General features: G+C 35.8%; 1 protein-coding gene across 9 annotated transcripts in view; it reads right to left on the bottom strand.

The window, feature by feature from the left end:
- map7d1b (MAP7 domain containing 1b) overlaps window positions 1–22,526 on the bottom strand; it is a 38,854-nt gene that overhangs the window by 8,443 nt on the left and 7,885 nt on the right. For 6 of the 9 annotated variants that reach the window (XM_059555809.1, XM_059555814.1, XM_059555812.1 and 3 more), the window contains exons 2-8: window positions 13,015–13,209; window positions 10,975–11,043; window positions 10,616–10,636; window positions 6,711–6,874; window positions 6,136–6,244; window positions 3,503–3,607; window positions 581–700 (exon numbers count right to left, since the gene is read on the bottom strand). In XM_059555809.1, coding sequence (XP_059411792.1) covers window positions 581–700; window positions 3,503–3,607; window positions 6,136–6,244; window positions 6,711–6,874; window positions 10,616–10,636; window positions 10,975–11,043; window positions 13,015–13,209 — 783 coding nt within the window. The remainder of the gene's footprint in view (window positions 1–580; window positions 701–3,502; window positions 3,608–6,135; window positions 6,245–6,710; window positions 6,875–10,615; window positions 10,637–10,974; window positions 11,044–13,014; window positions 13,210–22,526) is intronic. The other 3 variants (XM_059555817.1, XM_059555816.1, XM_059555818.1) reach the window with 3 other exon arrangements.

Below are 22,526 nucleotides of genomic sequence, written 5' to 3'. Positions count from 1 at the left end.
AAAAAGCTATATAATCATATTTATGTCCAAAAAATGATAATTGGATATTATATAAACGTACTTATGCAATAAGATCATGTGACAGCAATGTAGCATCTTAATGTTCAAACTGTATACTGAAGGTAAAAGTATATACAGTTTCACATACTTTCTTTAAATTGTACAATAGTACATACTGTGCAATATAGTACAGTTAGCTAGTATGTCTATTCTGAACGACAAAAAGAAAATCTTCAGATTTGGTAATTTGCTGAAAATTATGTACTTTCATTTGAAATCCTAAAGATGGAAAACAAAATTGTCCATTAAAAACAGTACATAAGCTCAAATAGATAAATAGATTCCATTTGGGAATTCAACTGCTTCATTTTATACTGAGGCTAATGAAATGTACATAGAAGAGACAGAAAGCTTTTTCCCTTGTTTGATTTCAGCAGACAAGATTTACTGCTTGTTTTCTCTCAATGAGGTCCATTTATGATGTGTGTTTGACTCATTACATGGGTGTGCATGTGTTTTGTGGTGAGTATAACCGTTACCTCAAGCTCCTGACATGTTAACTGTGTGATGTGTAACTCACGGGGGTCACTGCTGTTCTGGAGGGTGGCGACACTCCGGCTGCGAGCCAGAAAGGAAAGGGTGGGCGTCATCAACCTCTCCACAATGCGGCTCTCCCACGGGCTCAGACGCAAGCTGCGGGCTGACACAAGAGGGCGCAGTGAGCATCGACACATGTGGACACGAACCGCAGGTCACTCGACAAAGGGCCGAAGTGCTGGCTAACTTCCTGTAACAGGGTGTTTGACCAATCAGAGAAGCTGTTACTGTAAGTAGAATCCTCAGGCCCTTCATTGAGTGAGCGATTTCACAACCTGGACATGTTTGTGGACTTCTAATCCACATAAATTTCAAGTTTCAATTTAGTTAGTGAATTTAACCAGTACTATAACTCATGCTGGTTAAATCAAGAATGCAGTACAGAGTGATGGTTTATATATACTACCATTTTGGGGACGATTAGAAATTGTTACTTTTATTGAGCAAGGACACATTCAGGTACCATCTTCATATAATCTTGAAATATAAACTGTAAACATATTATCAGTTTTTAAATGCTTTCACCATCAATGTTTCATGAGCAGAAAATCAGCATATCAGAATGATTTCTGGAGGATTATGTGACACTGACAACTGGAGCAATGATGCTGGAAATTCAGCCTTGCATCACAGGAATAAATTACTTTTTAAAGAAAATTCAAATAAAAAACTTTCTTTTAAATTGTAATAATATTTTACAGTTTTTTTTACTGCATTTTTGATCAAATAAATTCAGTCTTGATGAGCTTAAGACATCTTTTAAAAGCATTCAAAATATGAAAGAAATATGATGAGACAACTTTGAGTTAATGCTGAGATTTTTTGATCGATCGCAGACTTTTGTGTTAACAAAGTTTAAGATATTATAAGCCTCTAGAGGAGACAAATCTGAGCATTTTGGTCTTCATTTGATCTCATTGCTCTCTAGGAGAAACATTTAGATGTTTTAGAGACTATACATCTTTTCAATAAATTATTTAACAGCATGTCTAGACGAACAGCACTCTTATACCAGAATAAATGGTTTATTGGTTCAAAAAACAGCTTAAAAATGGTTTTATTGAGGGAATTATGGGATGCTGCTGTGTTAATAATCTGAGAGCACATTAAAATGAAGTCTGTGCTGTCGAAGTGCCGAAGAAATGAATCTGTGGTCTCGTTTTCTCCCACGCTCCTTTTCTACAAACACACACACACACACACACACACACACACACACACACACACACACACAGAGGCATACACACATTCCCACTCAGGCAGAAACCTACTCTGAATGTCGTATTTGCAATCACACAATATTAAATGGATGCTTTGTAAAAAAAAAATGGACTCTTTTGCTTTATGTAGCAACAAGGTGGTGCTCCGATCTGACACTTTAGCAACACTTCGTGATGTCTGGTCACTGGCTGTTGCTAGGCAACAGCTGCCTTTTTTCTCCCTCACTGCGGCAAACTGTGCTGCTGCCTGAACTACTGTAACAGAAGGTTTGATCACGGATCTAGGATACAAACTCTTTATAATATTTGTTTTAAAATCTAATACAGAATACTGTATTTTTACAGGACGCTTGATGCAAAAAACACACCTTAAACAGAATGAGCTAAAATATGTTTAACAAAAGTATTATGTGTTATATCTCAGCATAAAGTGCACTCTGAGATGAATGGTCATCTCTAATGACAGGGAAATAAGTACAGACCATGAGCTCCACAGTTATCATGCGGTGCACAATGCTGTTATTATGTTGATTTATACACATCTGTATAACCACAGCTTTGCTGACTTATCATTCTGCTGCATGTTGCATTCTGATTTGCATTTGTGAAACCTTTTTGCTTTTGTATATAAACTACAGTTTATTTCAAGGAAACCGGAAAAAAGTATCACAGTTTCCACAAATAAATAAATAAAAATAAATAAATAAAATAAGTAGCACAGTATAAATGGCTGCTGTAAATTCAGGTTTGCCATCACAGGAATAAATTACATTTTAAAATAAATTAAAATGAATAACAGTTATTTTGAATTGCAATAATATTTTACAATATTACTTTTTTTTTGATCAAATAAATGCAGCCATGGAGAGCACAACATTTTTTTTAAACAATTAATAAAAAATCATACCTCTAAAATGTTGAATGGTAGACTAGTTAGGACATGTTATTGCACAAAAAAGCAAAAGAATTGTTAAACCAACCATTAAGCGGCCAGAAGCTGTTAAGTTAAGTTTCTGTCCTTCCATACAGTTTATAATGTTCCATATTCTATAGTTCCTTCCATAGTTTTTAATGAGCAGTACACAGTAAGCAGTATGCAAGTATTCCATTCTGAACACAGCCAGATACATTTCACAACATCTCATATTTATATTAATTGATCAACCAATTAAAATGCTTAAGATCACACTAAAGCAGCATATACTATATTGCACCTTCTAACTTAGTTAGCACTACATTGTTTTATCACTGATCAACAATCAGCCTTTCAAATCACACACTTAGGTTAAAAACCCACCACCAGCACCAAGACCCACACCAAAGACTGAAAGTGATGACGGACCACAAAAATAAGAAAAAAGAAATTAAAACAGATATTTCCACCACTTACTGGACCACAGATAAATAACCATCACAGACTATGAAGCAACAATGTGAGCACTGATCAAAAGTGCACGGAAGAAGAGATTACCCATGATGCAACACAACAACGAGGGGGTTGTGGGGTAGGGTAAGATGTGAGAATGACCATCGATCACCAGGCACAAGCACAGGCAAGCAGGCCACCAGAAATGAGCAAATCAAAAGTAGTTCATGAGAAAACATAACTGAAGAACCAAAAACCAGACGAGGGTTTGCAGGAAGGGGTTTTTGGAGGTGAAACGCGGGAGCCGCTCCATTCTTACTTCTGCAGGGCGAGTTCCAGAGTGTGGCCGAGGACTTGGACAACCTTTTGTTAATCACAGGCTCCGTCTGCCGCGGCAGGTTGACCGTGGAGGCCGAGCATCTGCCTGCAGAACGCAACACAGAGAGCAGAGCGTTCATACTGACCCCCTGAGCGACGGTGGGAGGGAGCGCGATACTGGTTTTCCCAAAGGAAGGGTCATGCAGACTTTCAGAGGGAGAGCTGGAGGAGGCGGGTCACTCTTGCATCAACTTGTAAGAGGATCGTACATTTAAGATGTACATTAAATTCCATTGACACCATTTTTATATGATGACTTACTATTAAAGTACGTGAACGCTAACCAAAACAGTACCATTCAAAAGTTTTAGGGTTGGTAAGATTTTTTTGTTTTTGTAAAGAAAGGCCTTTATGCTCACAAAGGCTGCATATATTTGATCAAAAATTCAGTAAAAACTGTAAAACTGTGTAATGTTACTATAATTTAAAATAACAGGTTTCTATTTGAATACATTTTAAAATCAAATGTATTTCTTCAATGCAAAGCTGTCACATGATCCTTCAAAAATCATTCTAATGTGCTAATTTGCTGCTCAGGAATCATTATCAGTTATTATAAATCTTGGTAACTGTTGCTGTGCTTAATTTTTTGTGGAAGTTATTTTGTATTTTTCTAACATTATACACGTCTTTACTGTCATTTCTGATCAATTTAATGCATCCTTGATGAATAAAAGTATTACTTTCCCAAAAAAATTCTTTATGACCCCAGAAATTTGAATGGCATAGAATATTTAGACTATCTAGATAAATCAGCACTATTCTACTGAAAACACCAGCATTATCACCAGCATGAGTTGTGTTATGGATTTTGGTTTCTAGCATGGCATAACTTCTTAGCCAGCTTAACCATAAAAACCCTGTTGGTCATCCATCATTACCAACTCCAAACAGCATGTAGACATTTCATACTGGTCTGATCTGGTCTTTTCAACAGGGTAGCACTGTACAAAGTGATCCAACAAGACATCACTTCCTATAACACACTGGTCACTGTAGACACATCATCATATAAGGAAAAGAAATATACTTTTTTTTTTTGTCTTTATATTATAATTGATGTCATACATACAGTAGACACATCAATGCCCATCACTGTGATGGTAAAATGATAGTTCACCCCAAAATTAAAAACTGTTATCATTTAAAATCTGTATGACTTTCTTTCTTGTTTAGAGAAATATCCAAATGTACCAAGTCTGTTCGGTTACCAATATTGGTCAGAATATCTTTGTGTTTCACAGAAGAAAGCAAATCATACAAGTTTGGAACGACATAAGGGGGAGTGAATGATGACAGAATTGTAATTTCTGGGAGGACTTTCCCTTAAAAATCCCAGTATAATATCTCTTTTAAAGGGTTAGTTCACCGAAATGAAATTGACTCAAGAACGAGTCAATCATTCGTTCGTTATCTGGCTCGGCTCGGTGTTCATCTTCAGTTCTCTCTTCACAGCAGTTCAGTCAGTGTACTGTTTGAGTAAATGAATTACTCCGGGATATTGGTTTATTTGAACTCAGAGGGAGTGTCAGCCACATTAAAAAAGTTTACAATTTAAGTCATTTGTGGATTAATGCGTATTGGACACGAGAACCATTTCATTCAGTTCGATTTAGTGAACTTGTTCAAGAAGATCCGGTTACATCGAGTGATTAATTCGTGAACCAGACATCACTACACTGCAGTGAACTCTCTCACAACAGACAGGGAAGAGAAGACAATGCTGAATAAAGTTGTAGTTTTTGCTATTTTTGGACCAAAATGTATTTTCGATGCTTCAAAAAATTCTAACTGACCCTCTGATGTCACATGGACTACTTTGAAGATGTTTTTCTTTCCTTTCTGGAAATGAACAGTATACCGTACACACACTTTCAATGGAGGGACAGAAAGCTCTCGGCCTAAATCTAAAATATCTTAAACTGTGTTCCGAAGACGAACGGTGGTCTTACAGCTTTGGAACGACATGAGTTTTTAATGACATAATTTTCATTTTTCGGTGAACTAACCCTTTAAGCTCTTTGGGTCAAATAATATATAAAAAAATCACACCTTAACAAGAGATATTTTCACAGTCCTCTACCTACTTACATTATATCTAGCACAGCTACACCTGTCAAACCAGACAAATTGGCAAAAATTGACAAAATGGTTTTAAAGAATAAAAAAACATACAAAAACCAAAGAAAACAAAAATAAATCATATAAATGATGCTGAGGCCAATGATTAGCAAGTTTTGTGGTGGCAAAACCATAGTAAGATGGTTTTCTTCCTACACGTTTTATGTCAAGATGAAATTAAAGCGGGTCAACAAAATCAAAACCATAGGATGATGCATATTAACCATCTACAGCAGTGAAATCTCAGCACTGAAGACAAACTGACTGCTATAACTCATCTAAACAGACACAGAGCAAACACTGCTGTAGTCAAACGCAATGTTGTGTCAACATATAAAGCTTCCGAGCTTATATCAGGTTCTCTTTATGTTCCTGAGTATAGTTTTGAAAGGTAATGATAGGTCTAGACTTTAAAGCTGTATGAGGGTGTAAAGTTTGACTAAGGACACTTACTCTCTCTGCGGGAGGTCTGGTTCAAGCCGCCGGCCCATGACCACCTCTGCTGACGGATCTCAGCCCATGTTTTTTTGGTTGACCTCTTTATGGCAGATTCATATCTCTCCTGCAGAGAAAAAGACAATCACAAGACCACTTGTGGTTCATTTTTTTCATCCTAATAAGATTCTGAATCACTTATATTCCTGGTGTTCCTGTGGCTCAGTGGTAGAGCATTGCGTTAGCAGTGCAAAAGGTTGTGGGTTCAATTCCCAGGGAATACAGGTACTGGTAAAAAGAGATGTATAGCCTGAATGCACTGTAAGTCGCTTTGGATAAAAGCGTCTGCTAAATGTGAAATGTAGAGAAATTAATTTGGTAGTTCATCAAATTATAACATATAGGGACATACTCAGTTTGACAATTAGAAAGTCTGACAACACTTTTTCATCCTAATTTTTAACAGTATATGCTACCATTCAAAAGTTTGTGGTCAGTTAGATTTTTTATGTTTTTAAAAGAAGTTGCTTATGCTCACTAAATCTGTATAGACAGTCTTTGTTTGCAAATAGTAGCACATTGTGTCTCCATACCTTGTTTTTCTCTAGTTTCTGTCTCTGTTTTTCCTCCAGTAGAGCTCTTCGTTTCTCTGTCTTCAGTCGCTGTTCCTCTAACTTCCTCCTACGCTCCTCTAACTGGCTCTCACGCAGACGGCGTGCCTTCTCCTCCTTCTCCAACCACTGAGCTTTCTTGGCAGCTGAGAGGAACAGAGAGAGTTTCTGAGTGATGCTGCCTGCTGTATATTATGACATTTTCTGTCAGAGTTCTCAATTACATTTCATCTAAATGAATTGTTCACCCAAAAATCTAAATTTGCTCAAATGTTCTCAACCTCAGGAAATCCAAGATGTAGATGAGTATGTTTCTTTATCAGAATAGATTTGGACAAATTCTGACATATCTTTTTAGAACTCTTTTGGCCTGTTTTTGCTCGTAAATGGTGCTTGACTTGTGCATATTTCTCCTGATATGGACGAGAAAACGTTTCACTTTAGAAAGCATTAATATCGATAGAGGACTTGTATTTTTAGCCGAAGCAAAAGTTTGACGTTAAAAATTGTTTCTTACAAACACGCAGCTTTCCGCTTGAGAAGATGTTGGTGGACTGGAATCCTGTGGATTTTTTTGTGGATTATTGAGATGTTTTTATCAGCTGTTTGGACTCTTTTGACGGCACCCATTCACTGCAGAGGATTCAATGGTGAGTAAATGATGTAATGGTAATGCTACATTGCTCCAAATCTAAATTTCTCCTATGAAGAAACAAACTCATCTACATCTTGGATGACAATGTAAATTTTTCTTTTACTTAAATTTTTTCATCTTTGTCTATTTAACTATTTGTTTAAGAGTCTTCATATGTTACTCTTAAAAATCTGAACATATTCAAAGCACTGAGATATTTTCTGAAAACCTCAAGGAGACATCTGAAAAGTAGGAAACTTCAGCAAAAGTCTCAATTTAGCAAAAATCTCATGGCAGATATATATGAGATATTAGAAATCTCTCTTACTCGAATTTCCTATTTTATAATCAGAAGTGATTGTTTCATTAATGATCATTCCACTGAGAACTAGTTTTCTGTATTTATAAAATCCAGTGCTTGAGGAAAATGAAAATGCTAATAAAACAGCATTTTTCTCTCATGTGGTTTCAGTCGTTTCACTTCAAAAACAATTAAAAACCAATCAAAGCTCTTTATTTTAAACCCCAAGCACGCTGTGCTGCAGCTGGATGCATTCTGCTCACAGGCCCGATTTAAGGAACACACAAGACATCACACTGTGGAATTTCCTGTTTTTCAGTCCCTCAACCATAACTAATTCTACACACACAGCAGTCCAGATGGGATTTGAGTTGAGGAATACAAACACAGAGGAACTGCTTCCAATCACAACATCGCTCTAGATCCGTGTGAGGCGACCCACTGTACTTACTTTAACCTGTTTCATTTCTAAGGCACATCCGCTTTATATCACAGGAAATACAGTGACTCATTAATGAGATGAGCTGTTACTTAGATAAAAGTTTGTTTTGAGAGGCACTGAAATTCAAACAAGGCAAAAAGATCTGAACAGAGAAAATGTGGATGTGCTGTGTGCATTAATATATTTTTTTCGGCCAATTAAGAGGGAGAAGTACAACGGTAATGTGGCAGCAAACAGTTTTGGACGTAGCACTATAGTAATATCATTGTGTGCTCTGAAATATATGTGTGATTTGTAAGGAGGCATTGAACTGAATTACATTAAGAATATATACACACACACACAAGTATATATAAGTACATATAAACAATTTATTTGAGTATATATGTATATGCTATGTGTATATATTATTTACGACATAATATTAAGAGAAAATTTCAGTTTCACATACACTACTGTTCAAAAGTTTGGGATCAGGATGATTTTTAATAAAAAAAAAAAAAAAATTTAATTCATTTTTAATTCTATTTTTAAGTTTATTTACAGGAGTTTCTAATGCTCATCAAGGCTGTATTTATTTGATCAAAAATACAGGGGGAAAAAATAATATTGTGAAATATTATTATGATGTAAAATAAAATGATGTTTATCTATTTTAATATACATTAAAATCAAATTTATTCCTGTAATGCAAAGCTGTATTTTCAGCATCATTACTTCAGTGTCACATGATTCTTCAGAAATATGCTGATTTATTATCAGTACTGGAAACTGTTGTGCATGCAAAGCATTTATTTAAAATAAAAATATTTTCTAACAATATACACTACCGTTCAAAAGTTTGGGTTTCAGTAAAAAAAAAAAAAAAAAAAATCTTTTTTTTATGAAATTAAACTTTTATTCATTATTTTATTCTATTATTTTGATAGCAACGATTTATATTGTTAGAAAAGATGTATATTTTGAATAAATGCTGTTCTTTTAACGTTTTATTCATCAATGAATCCTGAGAAAGTTATTGCCGTTTCCAGAAAATTTGTATATATATAAATTTTTATATATATAACTGTTTCCCACATGGATAATTGTAATAGTAAATCATTAATAATAATAAATTTCATTTTCAATGAAAATGTATCTTTGGATCAAAAAAATTAATTATATTTTAAAGTATATCAATATACAAACCATTATTTTATATTTTAATAACATTTCGCAAGATTATTGTTTTTTTCTTTTTTTTATCAAATAAATGCAGCCTTGATGAGCAGAAGAGACTTCTTTAAAAAAAAACATTACAAGTCTTACTGATCCCAAACTTCTGAACAGAAGTGTGAGTATTTTTTATTTTTCTGAGTAATAAATATGCTCTTTGCCTAATGTTCATATGTTGCGTTACATTTTATATTGCTTTACATTGCTTTCTTACTACATAAAATACTAAAACATTTCTGATTCATGAATTCTTTTAACATTATCTAAAAAATAGTCTCTTAAACAGTAGAACTGTGTAGCAGACATGTAGTTTGTGCACTGAGAAAATCATGTGTAATTCTGACTTCTCTAAATCCAATTACATAAAATCCTCAATCCTTTATAAATTATATAACAATTCTGTTGTATATCCTTCAAAGTAAGATGATCTCAGCCTTCACTATAAACCACTGGGTCTCAGCTGCAGTGAACCGCTAGTGAGCTAAGCAGATCTGGCTAATCCTATTAGTGTCATACAATATGCTATATGACAATGCGACTGCGCTGAAAAATATATTTTAAGCTTTATGCAATTCAGTGTAGCAGCAATCCGGCATTACAACACATGCTTCATTCTAACAACTAAGCCAGGTTTATGTCTTTGTATACACAACATTTGTCAAGCTGAGATATTTCATCCCAGGCTACAATAAACCCCTTTATGTAAAGTCTGCTGCTGTGGGGCCAAAGCTGGACTTGTCGAACCGATAAACAGCTGGACGGCCAGAAACTGTGGTTTATCTGCGTCTGTACAGCTGAAAGTGAGCTGATATCCAAGCAGGCTAATCATGCTAATGGCAAACGTAATTACAGCTAATCTGAGCGAGAGAGAGGCATGCCTTAATGAACTGTAATGATGGCACGTTTTTCACCCTGTGCCTGCAGGGACCTATCAGACAGCTAAAAGTGGAGAATATGAGACACATGCATTGATTAATGCACATGCACATTAATGCACATTAACCTGGTGCACATGCAAATGCTTAAATATGCTCGTATTTCATAATCACTTGTAGCATGGAACGGCCTGTGTTTTTACAGTACTGCAATAAACGTAAAAAAATGTTTTTTAATTTGTATTACATGTTTTATATATAACTAATATAAAATAATATTCCTTAACTGTAGACAAAGTAATTCGGAATCAAACTGGACACAACCGAAAGTGAAAAACGAAAGGAGTCAAAGATCAAAGGACATGAAAAAGATGGAAACGTTCCGCTTAATCTAATGACTGACCGCGTGACGTATCTTACCTTGCTCCTGGGTTTGCTGTTCTGCAGCAGTAAACACAAATCACAAGCACATCTGTCAGTCACGTCAGTTTCTACCTTTATATGATTCTGCTGGCTGAACATCATTAGGAACCAGTTGGCCTTGTATTGGCAGTTAATGTTTGATTACCTAATTACACATGAGAATAGTATATAATTTGGTTAATTATTATTTGGCCTCACACAGACTCTGTAGTCCCAGTAGTTTTAACTGTATATATATTTATACTGATATGTTCTTCAGTTATTACTAGATAAATGTTTTGTGTGGCATAAGCATATCATTAGCTCTACAGGGCTGAACGTGTCCCGGGACAAAGGATGTGTTTATGAAGTCTCACCCAAATATTTGGCCCGTTCCTCTCGCCGCTTTTTGGCTTGTTTCTGCCGTTGCTCTGAACTCATCCCATCTGTTGAGGAAGAAGCAGATAAATGTACTTTTCATGCCTTTTCAATAACATGAAAATTGATATTGACACAAGTATGCCATTTGCAAATGAAATATCATGCAAAAGTATGAAATGCAAATGAAATACCAGCAATTTAGTACCCAACACCATTGATATTCCAATTGATATTTAGGGGAAAAATGTCTTTATTTAAAAGTTAAATATTAATACAAATATTAACAAAAGCAATGACATGATAATAAAACTAAACATAGAATACAATACTAATTAAGTAAATGCATAAATAATAAATAGTAATAATGAATGCATACATTTAATTAAGTAAACAGTGCTTTGACAGCAGCAGCAATTAAATACAAATTAAAAACATTTATTATAAATAAATTAATTATCAGTTATACACACACATACATATTTGAAAAACACATATATTTTAAAAACACACACAAATTAGTAGCAAAAACATCCACCTCTATAATTCTAAGGAATAGAGAGGAAATGGAATAAATTGTGATAATCTAGCTAAACTTTTAGGGGGACAGACTTGTAAAATGCTACAAAAAGTCTAAAGAGAGCTGGCTGACACAGTAGGTAAGACAAATGCTGAGTAATTTGTCTCTCATGCTCCTCTTCTTCTTCATTTCTTTTTCTTGAGAAATTAGAGAGTTGTAACTGACATTTTCTATTTTCTTCTTAGCCTCAGGAGTTCATTGATTCAATCAGGATAAGTGTGACTCCAGCTCTTTAACCGCAGAGATGCTTTAACTCAAGGCATTGTGGTGAGTCAGGTATTATTCTGATCACACAGTCAAATGTAAAGGAGGTTCATTCAGTGAAGACTCATGCATCAGTGTTTCATCTATCCGTTCTTCTCGGTAAGCGTGTCCTCCTTATAATGCAATATACAGCCAACGCTTTCCCAATGAATCAAACTGTTGCCATGGCAACCGGTCTACCCCGCACCCACCATCAAAAGGACTCGGTTAGGCTTATAGACTCGAGACTGTTCGAGAACACTCTGCAAGCCTTCCCCAAACACACACTGCCCAAGGTTCGCTGGATGCTTTGATGCAGGGTCATGCTGGGTTTCAGCGTCTCGCCCTCTTCATGAACAATGACTTGGCTTGCTGCCACAACCGTCCCATTAGGATGCATTTAGAAAAGGGTCTTTTAAAAGTCAGTCTGATGACAGGGATGTTAACATACATGCGGCCTACACTGTTGAGGGTGTATGGATTCATCCAATGCGTTTTCTCACTTTCATCATTTTACTGTACACAAATGCCATGATAATTGTGAACTTACCAGTAGTATTTTCCTAAAATAGTAATTTTACATTTTTAAAAGAGAAAATGTACTATATATTCTAAATGGTTCTTGTAAGTACATGTGAAAAAGCAACTATAAGATAAAAGAGTCTACATTTTAGTAACTGATTCCAATGCTAGTGTAATCTCACTTGTTTAATTAAAATGGTAAATGTATGAAAGGTAATGGAATACAAATAAAACAAATTAAGAGTAATAAAACAAAATTAACTAAATAAATAATATATAATATAATATATATATATATATATATATATATATATATATATATATATATATATATATATATATATATATATATATCTATATATATATATATATTTAAAATGATAAATTCAATCTTAAAAATATTGTATAAATATATTACAATATTATAATTATATAACAATATATTTTGTGTAATAAATATCATATTATTAAATAATTGAATATTTTTACTATATATAATTTTTTTATCACATTCATTAGATTAAAATACAAGCAAACCAAAATAAATACAATAAGAATAATTAGATTAAATATAATTTGTTTTATTATATCTATCTATCTATGCTATGGTGGTTGCTATGTTGTCTCATTCAATATAATGATAAAAATTCTATAGACAAAATTGATATTCAACACCTGAAAGCTTGTATTGTACCTTTTTTTGTCGGCGGGTTGGGGCTGGATCCAGGTGTGCTGGGTCTCGGGTCAGATTTGATTGGTTCAGTTTTTGAGGGAGGGTCTGTTATGAGGGAGGAGTCTGTGACTGTTGTGTCGTCAGCTTTCAGGATCTCACTGTCCAACTCAGTATCTTTCTGAAGCGTGCCGCTCGTCCCTGGGGGAGATGTGAGAACTGGAGGAGAGAGAGAAACCAATATGAATTCACATTAAAAACATAAAGCAGAATTTGCTAATTAGAATCAACCTTTGAAAGCTAACAAAAGAGTAAGCAGCTTAAATTGACAGTAATAAAATATAATATATAAAACTGGTAATTTGGCACTAACCACAATCATAATTGATGAACTTTGAAACACAGTTATTGAACTGAACTGAATCAACACTGAACTATATTGAGCTGAATAATGACACTTTTCCCTTCTGTTCAGCTTGTTTATTTATTCATTCATTCATTTTATTTATTAGACCTTTGTGTATCTCTTTTCTCTGAATATAAATGAATGGATGAGGCCTTGAGGAATCAGCACTGTCACTACACATGCGATATACATTGACTGTACCCTTAGGCCTTGCTTTTCCATCTTTGTTTAATGCAAGTCCTAAACCATCCCCCATCCTTAACATAATGGATTGAGTGGCTTCTGAAGGATTAACTGAATGCTTTGCTGTAGAAATCCATGACTGCAGCAATTCAGATGAGTTTGGATAATGATCATGGATTGAATTTAATTAGATAACAGGATGAGTAGTGACCGCTCATTTAACAGCTGACTAAATATGTTTATTCTCTTCACATCAGATGCAGAAAAGAGCTTCAGACGTGTTGAAGGTCCGCTGGAGCACCGAGACCCTCCGGAGAGCCAAAATGAAGGGCAATTAAAGGGTGGTGGTTTCAAGCCAAAAGCTTCATCTCAGCTTCAAACAGACAGTGCTGGGCAGAGAGGGTTGAAAACTGGCAAAAACTCATATTCATCTCTAACAAACGCAGCTAGATGCTAGCTATATGAAGAAACCATTTGCTAAAGCATCAAATACTACTGTATCATAAGAAAATGATCAATGTCAATTATCTATGTCACACCAAAATGATAGCCTACATTAGGATTTCCCAAAATGGTGTTCATGAGGAAAATATATTGAGCTTTTTATTTAGTGATTTGCATTTCAATCAGTTTTTAATTTGTATATTTTCCAGTTTTTATTTTTTGTGTTCTGTGTCTTTTGTCAGTTTTAGCAGTTTTTGTTTTTATTAGTCTTAATAATATGTCTTTATATATATACATATATATATATATATATATATATGTATATATATATATATATATGTATATATATATATATATATATGTATATATATATATATATATATATATATATATATATATATAATTAAATATTATATTATATTATATTATATATTATATATATATTATTAAAATAACTCAAACTAACCCCCCCCCCAGAAAAAAAATATATATATAAGGTTTTATATTTTATTTTATTTCAGTTTACTTATTTTAAGTAACAATATTTGAATGATAATTTAGAATTTTTTCTTGTTTACTACAGTAACCCTGATATTACTAGTTACTAATAATCAGAAAATTTCTGTTAAAATGCAACTTAAAAACTGTCAATCAAAACTACTGTGCCACACCAAGTTTAAAGCATTTATCAAAACTTCAATGTTGAACAGTTGACCTCTGACCTCAGGGGGTAAACATGAGGTCAGCGTGGGTCTGAACATCCTGTTTTAATTAGAGTGCATGTCTGTGTTTCTCCAGTTGTTTCTGGGAGTCGATGAGGTTTCTGTCTTCGAAAGAGCAGCTGTCGTCTTGTTAGGGCCAGCCTCATGACAGAAAGACAAACAGCCTACAGACTCTACACTGCTGTTCAGAAGTGCAAAGAGACAATCGCTGAACTTCGCTACTGTAAATAACTCAGAGAAAACCATACAGCAGTAAATAAAGTACACTGTTAGCAATTCATCCCCACACATCGAAGCCCAATGATAAGTCCCAGCTTCCTCTCTGTACTCTGTTTCAAGAGGAAGTCAAGATCCCATGTTCGGTCTGTAAAGGTTAGCAGCAGGCCAGTGTCTCACTGCTGAGACCAACGGGACAAACTGTCTGCATTAACAAAGAAACGCCATCTGTCCCAGGAAAGACACAGAAGAGAGTCATTTTTCTTCTGCTTAGAAACAGATACGCTCACACTAATCAGATGCTAAATTAATCTAATTTGGAGATGGAATTAATTAGCTCTTCACAGAATCAGTTAGGCGGTTACATAAAGCATGTTAGATGTGAGATACCATAAGCAGACACTGATTTGTTATCAGAAGATTACGGCTAATTAAGGACGGAGATTTAATAAAATCTTTCACGATGCCCCCTGACCGCTGAAGTCAAAAGTTCAAACGTCAAATCGTCCACATGAAAACAAGTGCAAACTCTTTAGTTATGAGTTACGTTAAATGCATTTAGACCTGTTAGAATTACTGCAAGCACATTCCATGTTTGTAAAATAATCAAAAAGTAAGACTCATGGGGGATATTTTGAGGATCCATTGGTTATTTTGACCAGATGAACAGTTTTCTCTACATTAGTTAGGGCTGCAAGATGAAATAAATAATATTTACTTAATAATAAATAATACAAGGCGTGAAGTTTGAAAATGATGAAATTAAGACTTTTTGTAAATTTTAATTTTAAAGCTAAACTGTACAGTAAAACGATTATCATTGTATTATTTTTTAATAAATACAGTATTTTTTTTTTTTTACAGTTAAATATTACAGTGTCTTTTTATATACATGTAATATGTAATATTTAACATTAAGAGGTGGTAATGCCAGCTTAACTGCTGTGGTATGAATAATTATACTAATTATAATGGTTGATGCTGTCTTTAATTATCCATCAGAATGGCAACAGGAACAAATACAAAACCTCCCAAGATGCACTAGGGGAACATGTAGAAAAAGAGGTCAGTACTAAAGTTTTGTGAGCTTGAAAGAGAAAGAAAAACATTGCATGTGATCCAGGGATGAGACAATGTTTGGGCAAAGGGACAAAGAGATAAAAACAGCAGTAAAACCCGAGACTAAAGCATAAAAAGGGTTTAGGACATGTCCGGGCAGATCATCAGAGAAACCCTCAATACAGAGACAACGCGTCTGGAATTTCGGGGGGGAAAAAAGACAGATCTTCCTGACAGGCTTTGTGCTGCAGTACATTTGGTGTTTGAGAGAAAAGGCCGGATGAATCTTCTTCCTGATGGTTTGATAGCAGAGGGCATCTGACCACAGACACCTGCGTTTGAGTATAAAAGTTCAGGTCATGTGACAGACACAGATCTGTCAGGTTCATCGCAGCCAGATGGAGTTTCACCTCTATAACTAACAGTAAAAATAGTGTTGTTTGTGATTGCCAAGGTGTTGCAATGCACAAACTAAAACTATATATCACAAAATATTTTAAATAAAGTTCAAATTAAGCAAAATATAACTATGATACATTTAAAATGAATGAAAATGAGAAATGTTGCCTTTGAAACTAAATGAAATAAGTATAAATTGATGCACTAAAATGATTACTAAATAAATAAAAACTTAAATAAATGTCAAATTTTAGGCTAATATATATCAAAATGGTTAGGTAATTAGGGTTTTATCGTTAACTTGAAATAAAGCTGAAATAAAAAAAATAAAAAATAAAAAAAATATTTGATAAAAGAGGCAACATTTATATATTTTCTAAATAAAAAAAGAACTTAAAAACTGAAATAAAAATAAATGAGACATAATCAGTAGTATAAAAGATACAAATGACAAAAAATATAAAAAGCCATAAAATATTATATGAAATGTACTATAAACATTTTAGTTAATTTTGTAGTATTATTTATGTGCTATTATTATTTATTATTATTATTTTTTAATCTTAGGTTGAATTTAATTTTAATTTCAGTTTTAATTATTTCCAAATCATTTAATATTTAGAGATTTTATATGAACTTTATTTTAATTAACAAAATGGGTTTAATAGTTTTAGTTAACGATAGAAGAACAAATATAGACAGTAGTCAGACGACTACTTTTAGACAAACAACAACTAGGGTTCCCTTTCAAGGGAACTTCGAACTGCGTCCTCTGAGGGGACACTATGGGGAACACCTCGTCGTGACCCGTGTCTGAAGCATACTTTGAAAAACGCCAACGTGTTGGCCGGCGACAGCCTCTGACGTCACTACCAGCGCGACTATAAATACGCGCCCGTAGGACCCGTCAATATCTTCTTCGTCTTCAGTTGACTGTTTTGTTTGAAGCGTGCATCTGAGAAACGACCAAAACGGTAAGAGCGATCTATTACTGTTTTCATCATGGCTTCCACTAGCAAGGCGTTTAGACAGTGTGTGCATCCGTGTCAGCGTTATCTGACACCCGATGACACGCACACTCTTTGCGTCTCTTGTTTTGGCGAAGAGCATGCGCGCGATGTCCTTGAGGGGGCGGTCTGCGTGCACTGCGAGCGTTTCTCTCTGAGAAAGCTCCACTCTCGTTTGTCTCTCTTTTCGAGGAAAGAGGGACAGCCATCTGGATCCCGCGGCTCAGGTCCCGCCGTTGCCGAGGCACGGAGGAGAATGAGCTCGTGGGGATCACAAATGGATCTCGCTGAGGGGTGTAGAGAGGGACCTTCCTTTTCACACTCTCCGGCGGCGAACGAGAGCGAACTTCGGGAGGCAGATGTGGTATCATTAACCCATTCTGACACTGAAGTTAGTGCTCTGCTGGGTTCTACCCAGGAAGAGCAGGAGATGTCTGAGAGTGGTGAAGAAGCTGAGGCTGAGCCTTCTCAATCCTCCTGTCCCGCGTATGAGGAGCTGTTAGAGGTTATGGATCGCGCCACGGCAAAATTAGATTTGCCATGGAAGCGTGCCAGCAAGGTGGCGCCACGAAAAAAAAAAAAAAAAAGAAGTAGTTCAGCAGCGCTCCCCTTTTCTGAAAGGGTCACCTATGAGCATGCTGCTCGGAGCTCGGAGTCTTCCTCTCTTGGGAGACTGATTCCCGGTTCTTCAGAGCGCTCCAGTACCACATACTGTTTGAGACGCTCTGTGAGAGCAGGCATCCTGCTGGGGCAGGGGCTGAGGCCTCCAATTGCTCTGCTCCCGGGCCATTCTTCTATGAGCTGCTCTGACAGAGTCCCACGAGAACCCCTCCTTAGAACAGTATTTTAAATCCATGTTATGGTAAGTGTGCACGGGAGTCTTTGCGCACTTTCTAAAATCCACATTGTGGTAAGTTCGCACGCTAGTCTCTGCGTTCTTTCTAAAATCCCTAGATGGTAAGGGCTTCGCGCTGCTGCTTCGTGCCCTTTCTTGAGTTGGTTTAAGCCCCGTTCATCTTGGGCACCACTCCACCTAGGTATCCTCGGATACCTATCTAGAACAGGGCGCCGCTACTAGAGTGCTGTGGGGACAGCCCTTTCGGCAGGTTTTTGCGAAAGCTAGCAGTAGCCCCCTGTGTGACAGGCAAAGACTTGGTAGAGGAAAGTGCCAGGCTTTTAGCCGTATCCCTTTAAAGGAATCTCTGTGATTCCATGCCTTTAGCTCTACCCCGGGCCAGGGCCCTACAGGATAAGTTGGGTATGTAGCTTAGGCCTTTGGCCGTAAGGGATAATGTCATAAGGCAGCCGTCAGACCGTCCCAGGGGCGACTCCCGGTGAAGAGAAAAGCGGTAGAGTTGGTACTTAGTGTTTGCCATGATTCTGGTCTGCACTCCCCTCAGCATGGCGGCGTGGGTATACTGTTCCCCATAGTGTCCCCTCAGAGGACGCAGTTCGAAGTTCCCTTGAAAGGGAACGTCTCAGGTTACGAATGTAACCATGGTTCCCTGAGAGGGAACGAGACACTGCGTCCTCTAGCTCCCTGCCATGCTTCGGACGCAAGCTTCACGAAGAAGATATTGACGGGTCCTACGGGCGCGTATTTATAGTCGCGCTGGTAGTGACGTCAGAGGCTGTCGCCGGCCAACACGTTGGCGTTTTTCAAAGTATGCTTCAGACACGGGTCACGACGAGGTGTTCCCCATAGTGTCCCCTCAGAGGACGCAGTGTCTCGTTCCCTCTCAGGGAACCATGGTTACATTCGTAACCTGAGACGTTATAAAGCTATAAAATCCATAACTCAAGATTCATTCTTAAATTTATGAAAAATGTTTGAATTTACATTGAAAACAAACACAAAGTTTATTGCTCTTAATGTAATCACACTCCTATCTAGATAAAATATGTTTTTTTCCTTGTGATTTAAAAATATGCTCTGTTCTGCGGGTTTTGCATTAGCGTATGTGCTCGATGAAGGGATTTACAGACACAATGGTGTGAAGTGGGTCAGTGGCACGTCCACAACAGGTCTGTGTGTGTCAGCAGCGGAGGCAAGAGCACAAGACTCAGTGGATCTGGGTCAGTCGGACCTCAGGCATGTGCGGCATGCATCTCTACTGTCTGTGTGGATGGCAACAGAACACAACATGGCACAGGACTGTCAGAGAGCAGCAGCGGAGCTCAACAAGGACACTGAGAGACTCTACTGTTTACACTTAAAACCACAACCACAAATACCTATTGCTAATAATTTAATTGTAAGTGTCCTGCAAGCAGTAAACTTTATATCCTTTAAAATGAAAACTCTACATTGAAAATAATGGTTTGACCTTTCTGGCATCATATTTAGGGCAGTTAGATAATTATAAATCTTTTCTGACTGGTTCAAATATGCTTAAACTTGAACCCTCACAGAGTACAACTTTGCATTAAAAAAACTTGATTAGCTTTATATACTTTTTTCTTGGCACAAAGAACAAACAATATTAAATGTGATTAATGTGGTGTGATGTGATCATTTTTGCTTGTTGAGATTATTATTAGCCATTTATTATGACCTTGTATGAAGTTAAATACTTTTATTTATCAAGGATGCATAGAAGTGAAGTGACAGTAAAGTTACAAAATGTTTCTATTTCAGATAAATGCTGTTCTTTTGAACTTTCTATTTATCAAATGAGAAAGATGAATTGAGGTTATTTAGAACCACAACTGTTTTCAACATTTTTAATATGATTTTTAAAATATTTGTATTTATTTTTTGAGCAGCAAATCAACATATTAGAATGATTTCTGAAGGATCATGTGAAACTGAAGACTTATTATTAAATATTATTTTTAATATTTATTCATTTATTTAATACATTAATGAATTAATATTTAATTTAACATTAATAAATTAATATTTAATTTTTATTAATTAAATAGTATTTATTAAATATTATTATCAAATGGCTGCTAAAAATTATGCTTTGCTTCACATTAATAAATTACCTTTTAAAATAGATTAAAATAGAAAACACTTACTTATAATGTTATACTGTATATTTAATCATTTTATTTTCAAAGCCCAATCTTTTGAGCTTTTAACTACAACAAAGCACAAATTGATACTATCAGAATTTACTTAATACTAAAATAAAAATGGTAGATGTTAATGATTAGTTTAAGAATAACTTTCCTGAAAATTACAGCATCAAGTAGCACCGTTTACTGAGAAGGACACAGTTATGTGTCTGTTAAAGTAAGAATAAACAGCAGAAACTGTGTATATCTGATGTTTTAAACAAAGCTGAAATACTGTAAGCTGTTCCTGCTGCTCTAAAGATCTCAGTGTTTCAGTAGCCCTGATCAAACACAACAACCCGTCTACTTTGAAATAAAAATCTGTGCAGTGCATCACTGCTACCTAAACCATAACACCTGTTTCTACAGAACATCTGTATAAGCCTAGAGACTTTGTCATGTGACAAAACTAAACACAACCCTTAAGACTTCTTTCAATCCAAATCAAGTACATCCACAGCACTAGAAATTCAAAACAGAGCAATGAACAGCAACAGAATTGCATGGTTCTCTTGGGGATCTTCTGAAGAATCCAGTGGAGTGAAAACAGATCAGCATCTTCTGCACTGACACACAGTACGAGTGCTCGATTCGTCCAAACACCATTAATATTTGAACAGCCCTCTGCATCTCTCCCACTCACTGAAGTCAGACATTTGCACAAATGGAGACAGTCAGAAACAGCTCATATCTTGATATACGGTTGTGAGATAATAGGGCAAGACTGATTTCACGGCTAAACGTTGTTCTTCAAACTAAACAGCTCATAGCACAAAAAAACGAGTCCCAATCCAACAACCACACGGCATGAACGGTTGCCCTGATTACAGACACAACAAAAACACAACAACGGCAATCGTATCAAACCACAAAACTGCCTGTAAGCGCTATATTACATAATGTGGTAATTGGTCTCCAACTGAGGCGCATCCTGTTTGTTTGGTGTGTGATTATCCAGACTGATCATTTAGAAATAATCAGCATCAACGAACACTTCAGCTGGACACAATGAGACATATTTTATAGGCTATATGAGAGAACATGCAAAAAAAAAAAAAAAAATTCACAGTTATTTGTAGTTTTCATGGTGATTTTTTTAGCAAACATCTAAAAGCCTCAGATCAGTAAAAATGAGATAAGCCGGCATTAAGGGATTTTGTCGATCTAAATTAAAGTTGGCCTTTAATGTAGGTTTAATGGGAAGAGCATCCAAATGAACATACCGGTAAGCATGCTTAAACCGTGTGTGTGTTACAGTATGTGTGTGGACATGAAGGATGTCTGCACCGTGACTTTGTTTACATCTATCCGTCTGCATGTTTTGGCAGCTGCATTCAGCAGCATACGAAATGTCAACGGGAAATTAAACTTACTTACTGCATGTTTCTGAGTGTACTGCTTTTTACATTGAAATGTATGCATCTGGCAGATGCTTTTATCCAAAGTGACCCATGTTATCTTTTTTAGTGCCACGCTCCACTGTCTGAGTTATAAGGTGATGTGCATGAATCATTTGTAGTCTTATAGACTGAACATAATACAAAGTGGACTAAAAAGTAAGGGTGAAGAATCAGAATAAGAGACCTAACAGCTGATAAAAACATCTGTGTGTAATCCACATGACTCCAGTCCTTTAATTAATGTCTTGTGAAGTGCGTGTTTGTAACATATGTAGGCATTTTTAACTCCAAACAAATCTTCTATTCATAATATTGCTTCCTCCAGTGACAAAAGTCATCTTGCTTGAATCAGGAGAGAAATATGCACAGATCAAGCACTGTTTATGAGCACAAACAGGACAAAAGAGGTCTACAGAATTATTTTGATGGGAAAGGAGAAGGGATTGACTTTTTTTAATTATGGATTTTGGATTCGTATTTTTGACGGCACCCATTCACTGCAGAGGATCCACTGGTGAGAAAGTGATGTAATGCTAAGATTCTCCAAATCTGTTCTAATGGAAACAATTATATTTCTCACATAAACCCCCAAAAATGTGAAAACGCATGACAGGCGTGTAGCACAGGATATCTAGGT

The sequence above is a fragment of the Carassius carassius genome, chromosome 8 (genome assembly GCF_963082965.1).
Source record: "Carassius carassius chromosome 8, fCarCar2.1, whole genome shotgun sequence".
In the NCBI taxonomy this organism is placed as follows: domain Eukaryota; kingdom Metazoa; phylum Chordata; class Actinopteri; order Cypriniformes; family Cyprinidae; genus Carassius; species Carassius carassius.
Note: the sequence above shows the minus strand (reverse complement) of the source record. Positions and strands in the feature narration are given on the sequence as shown.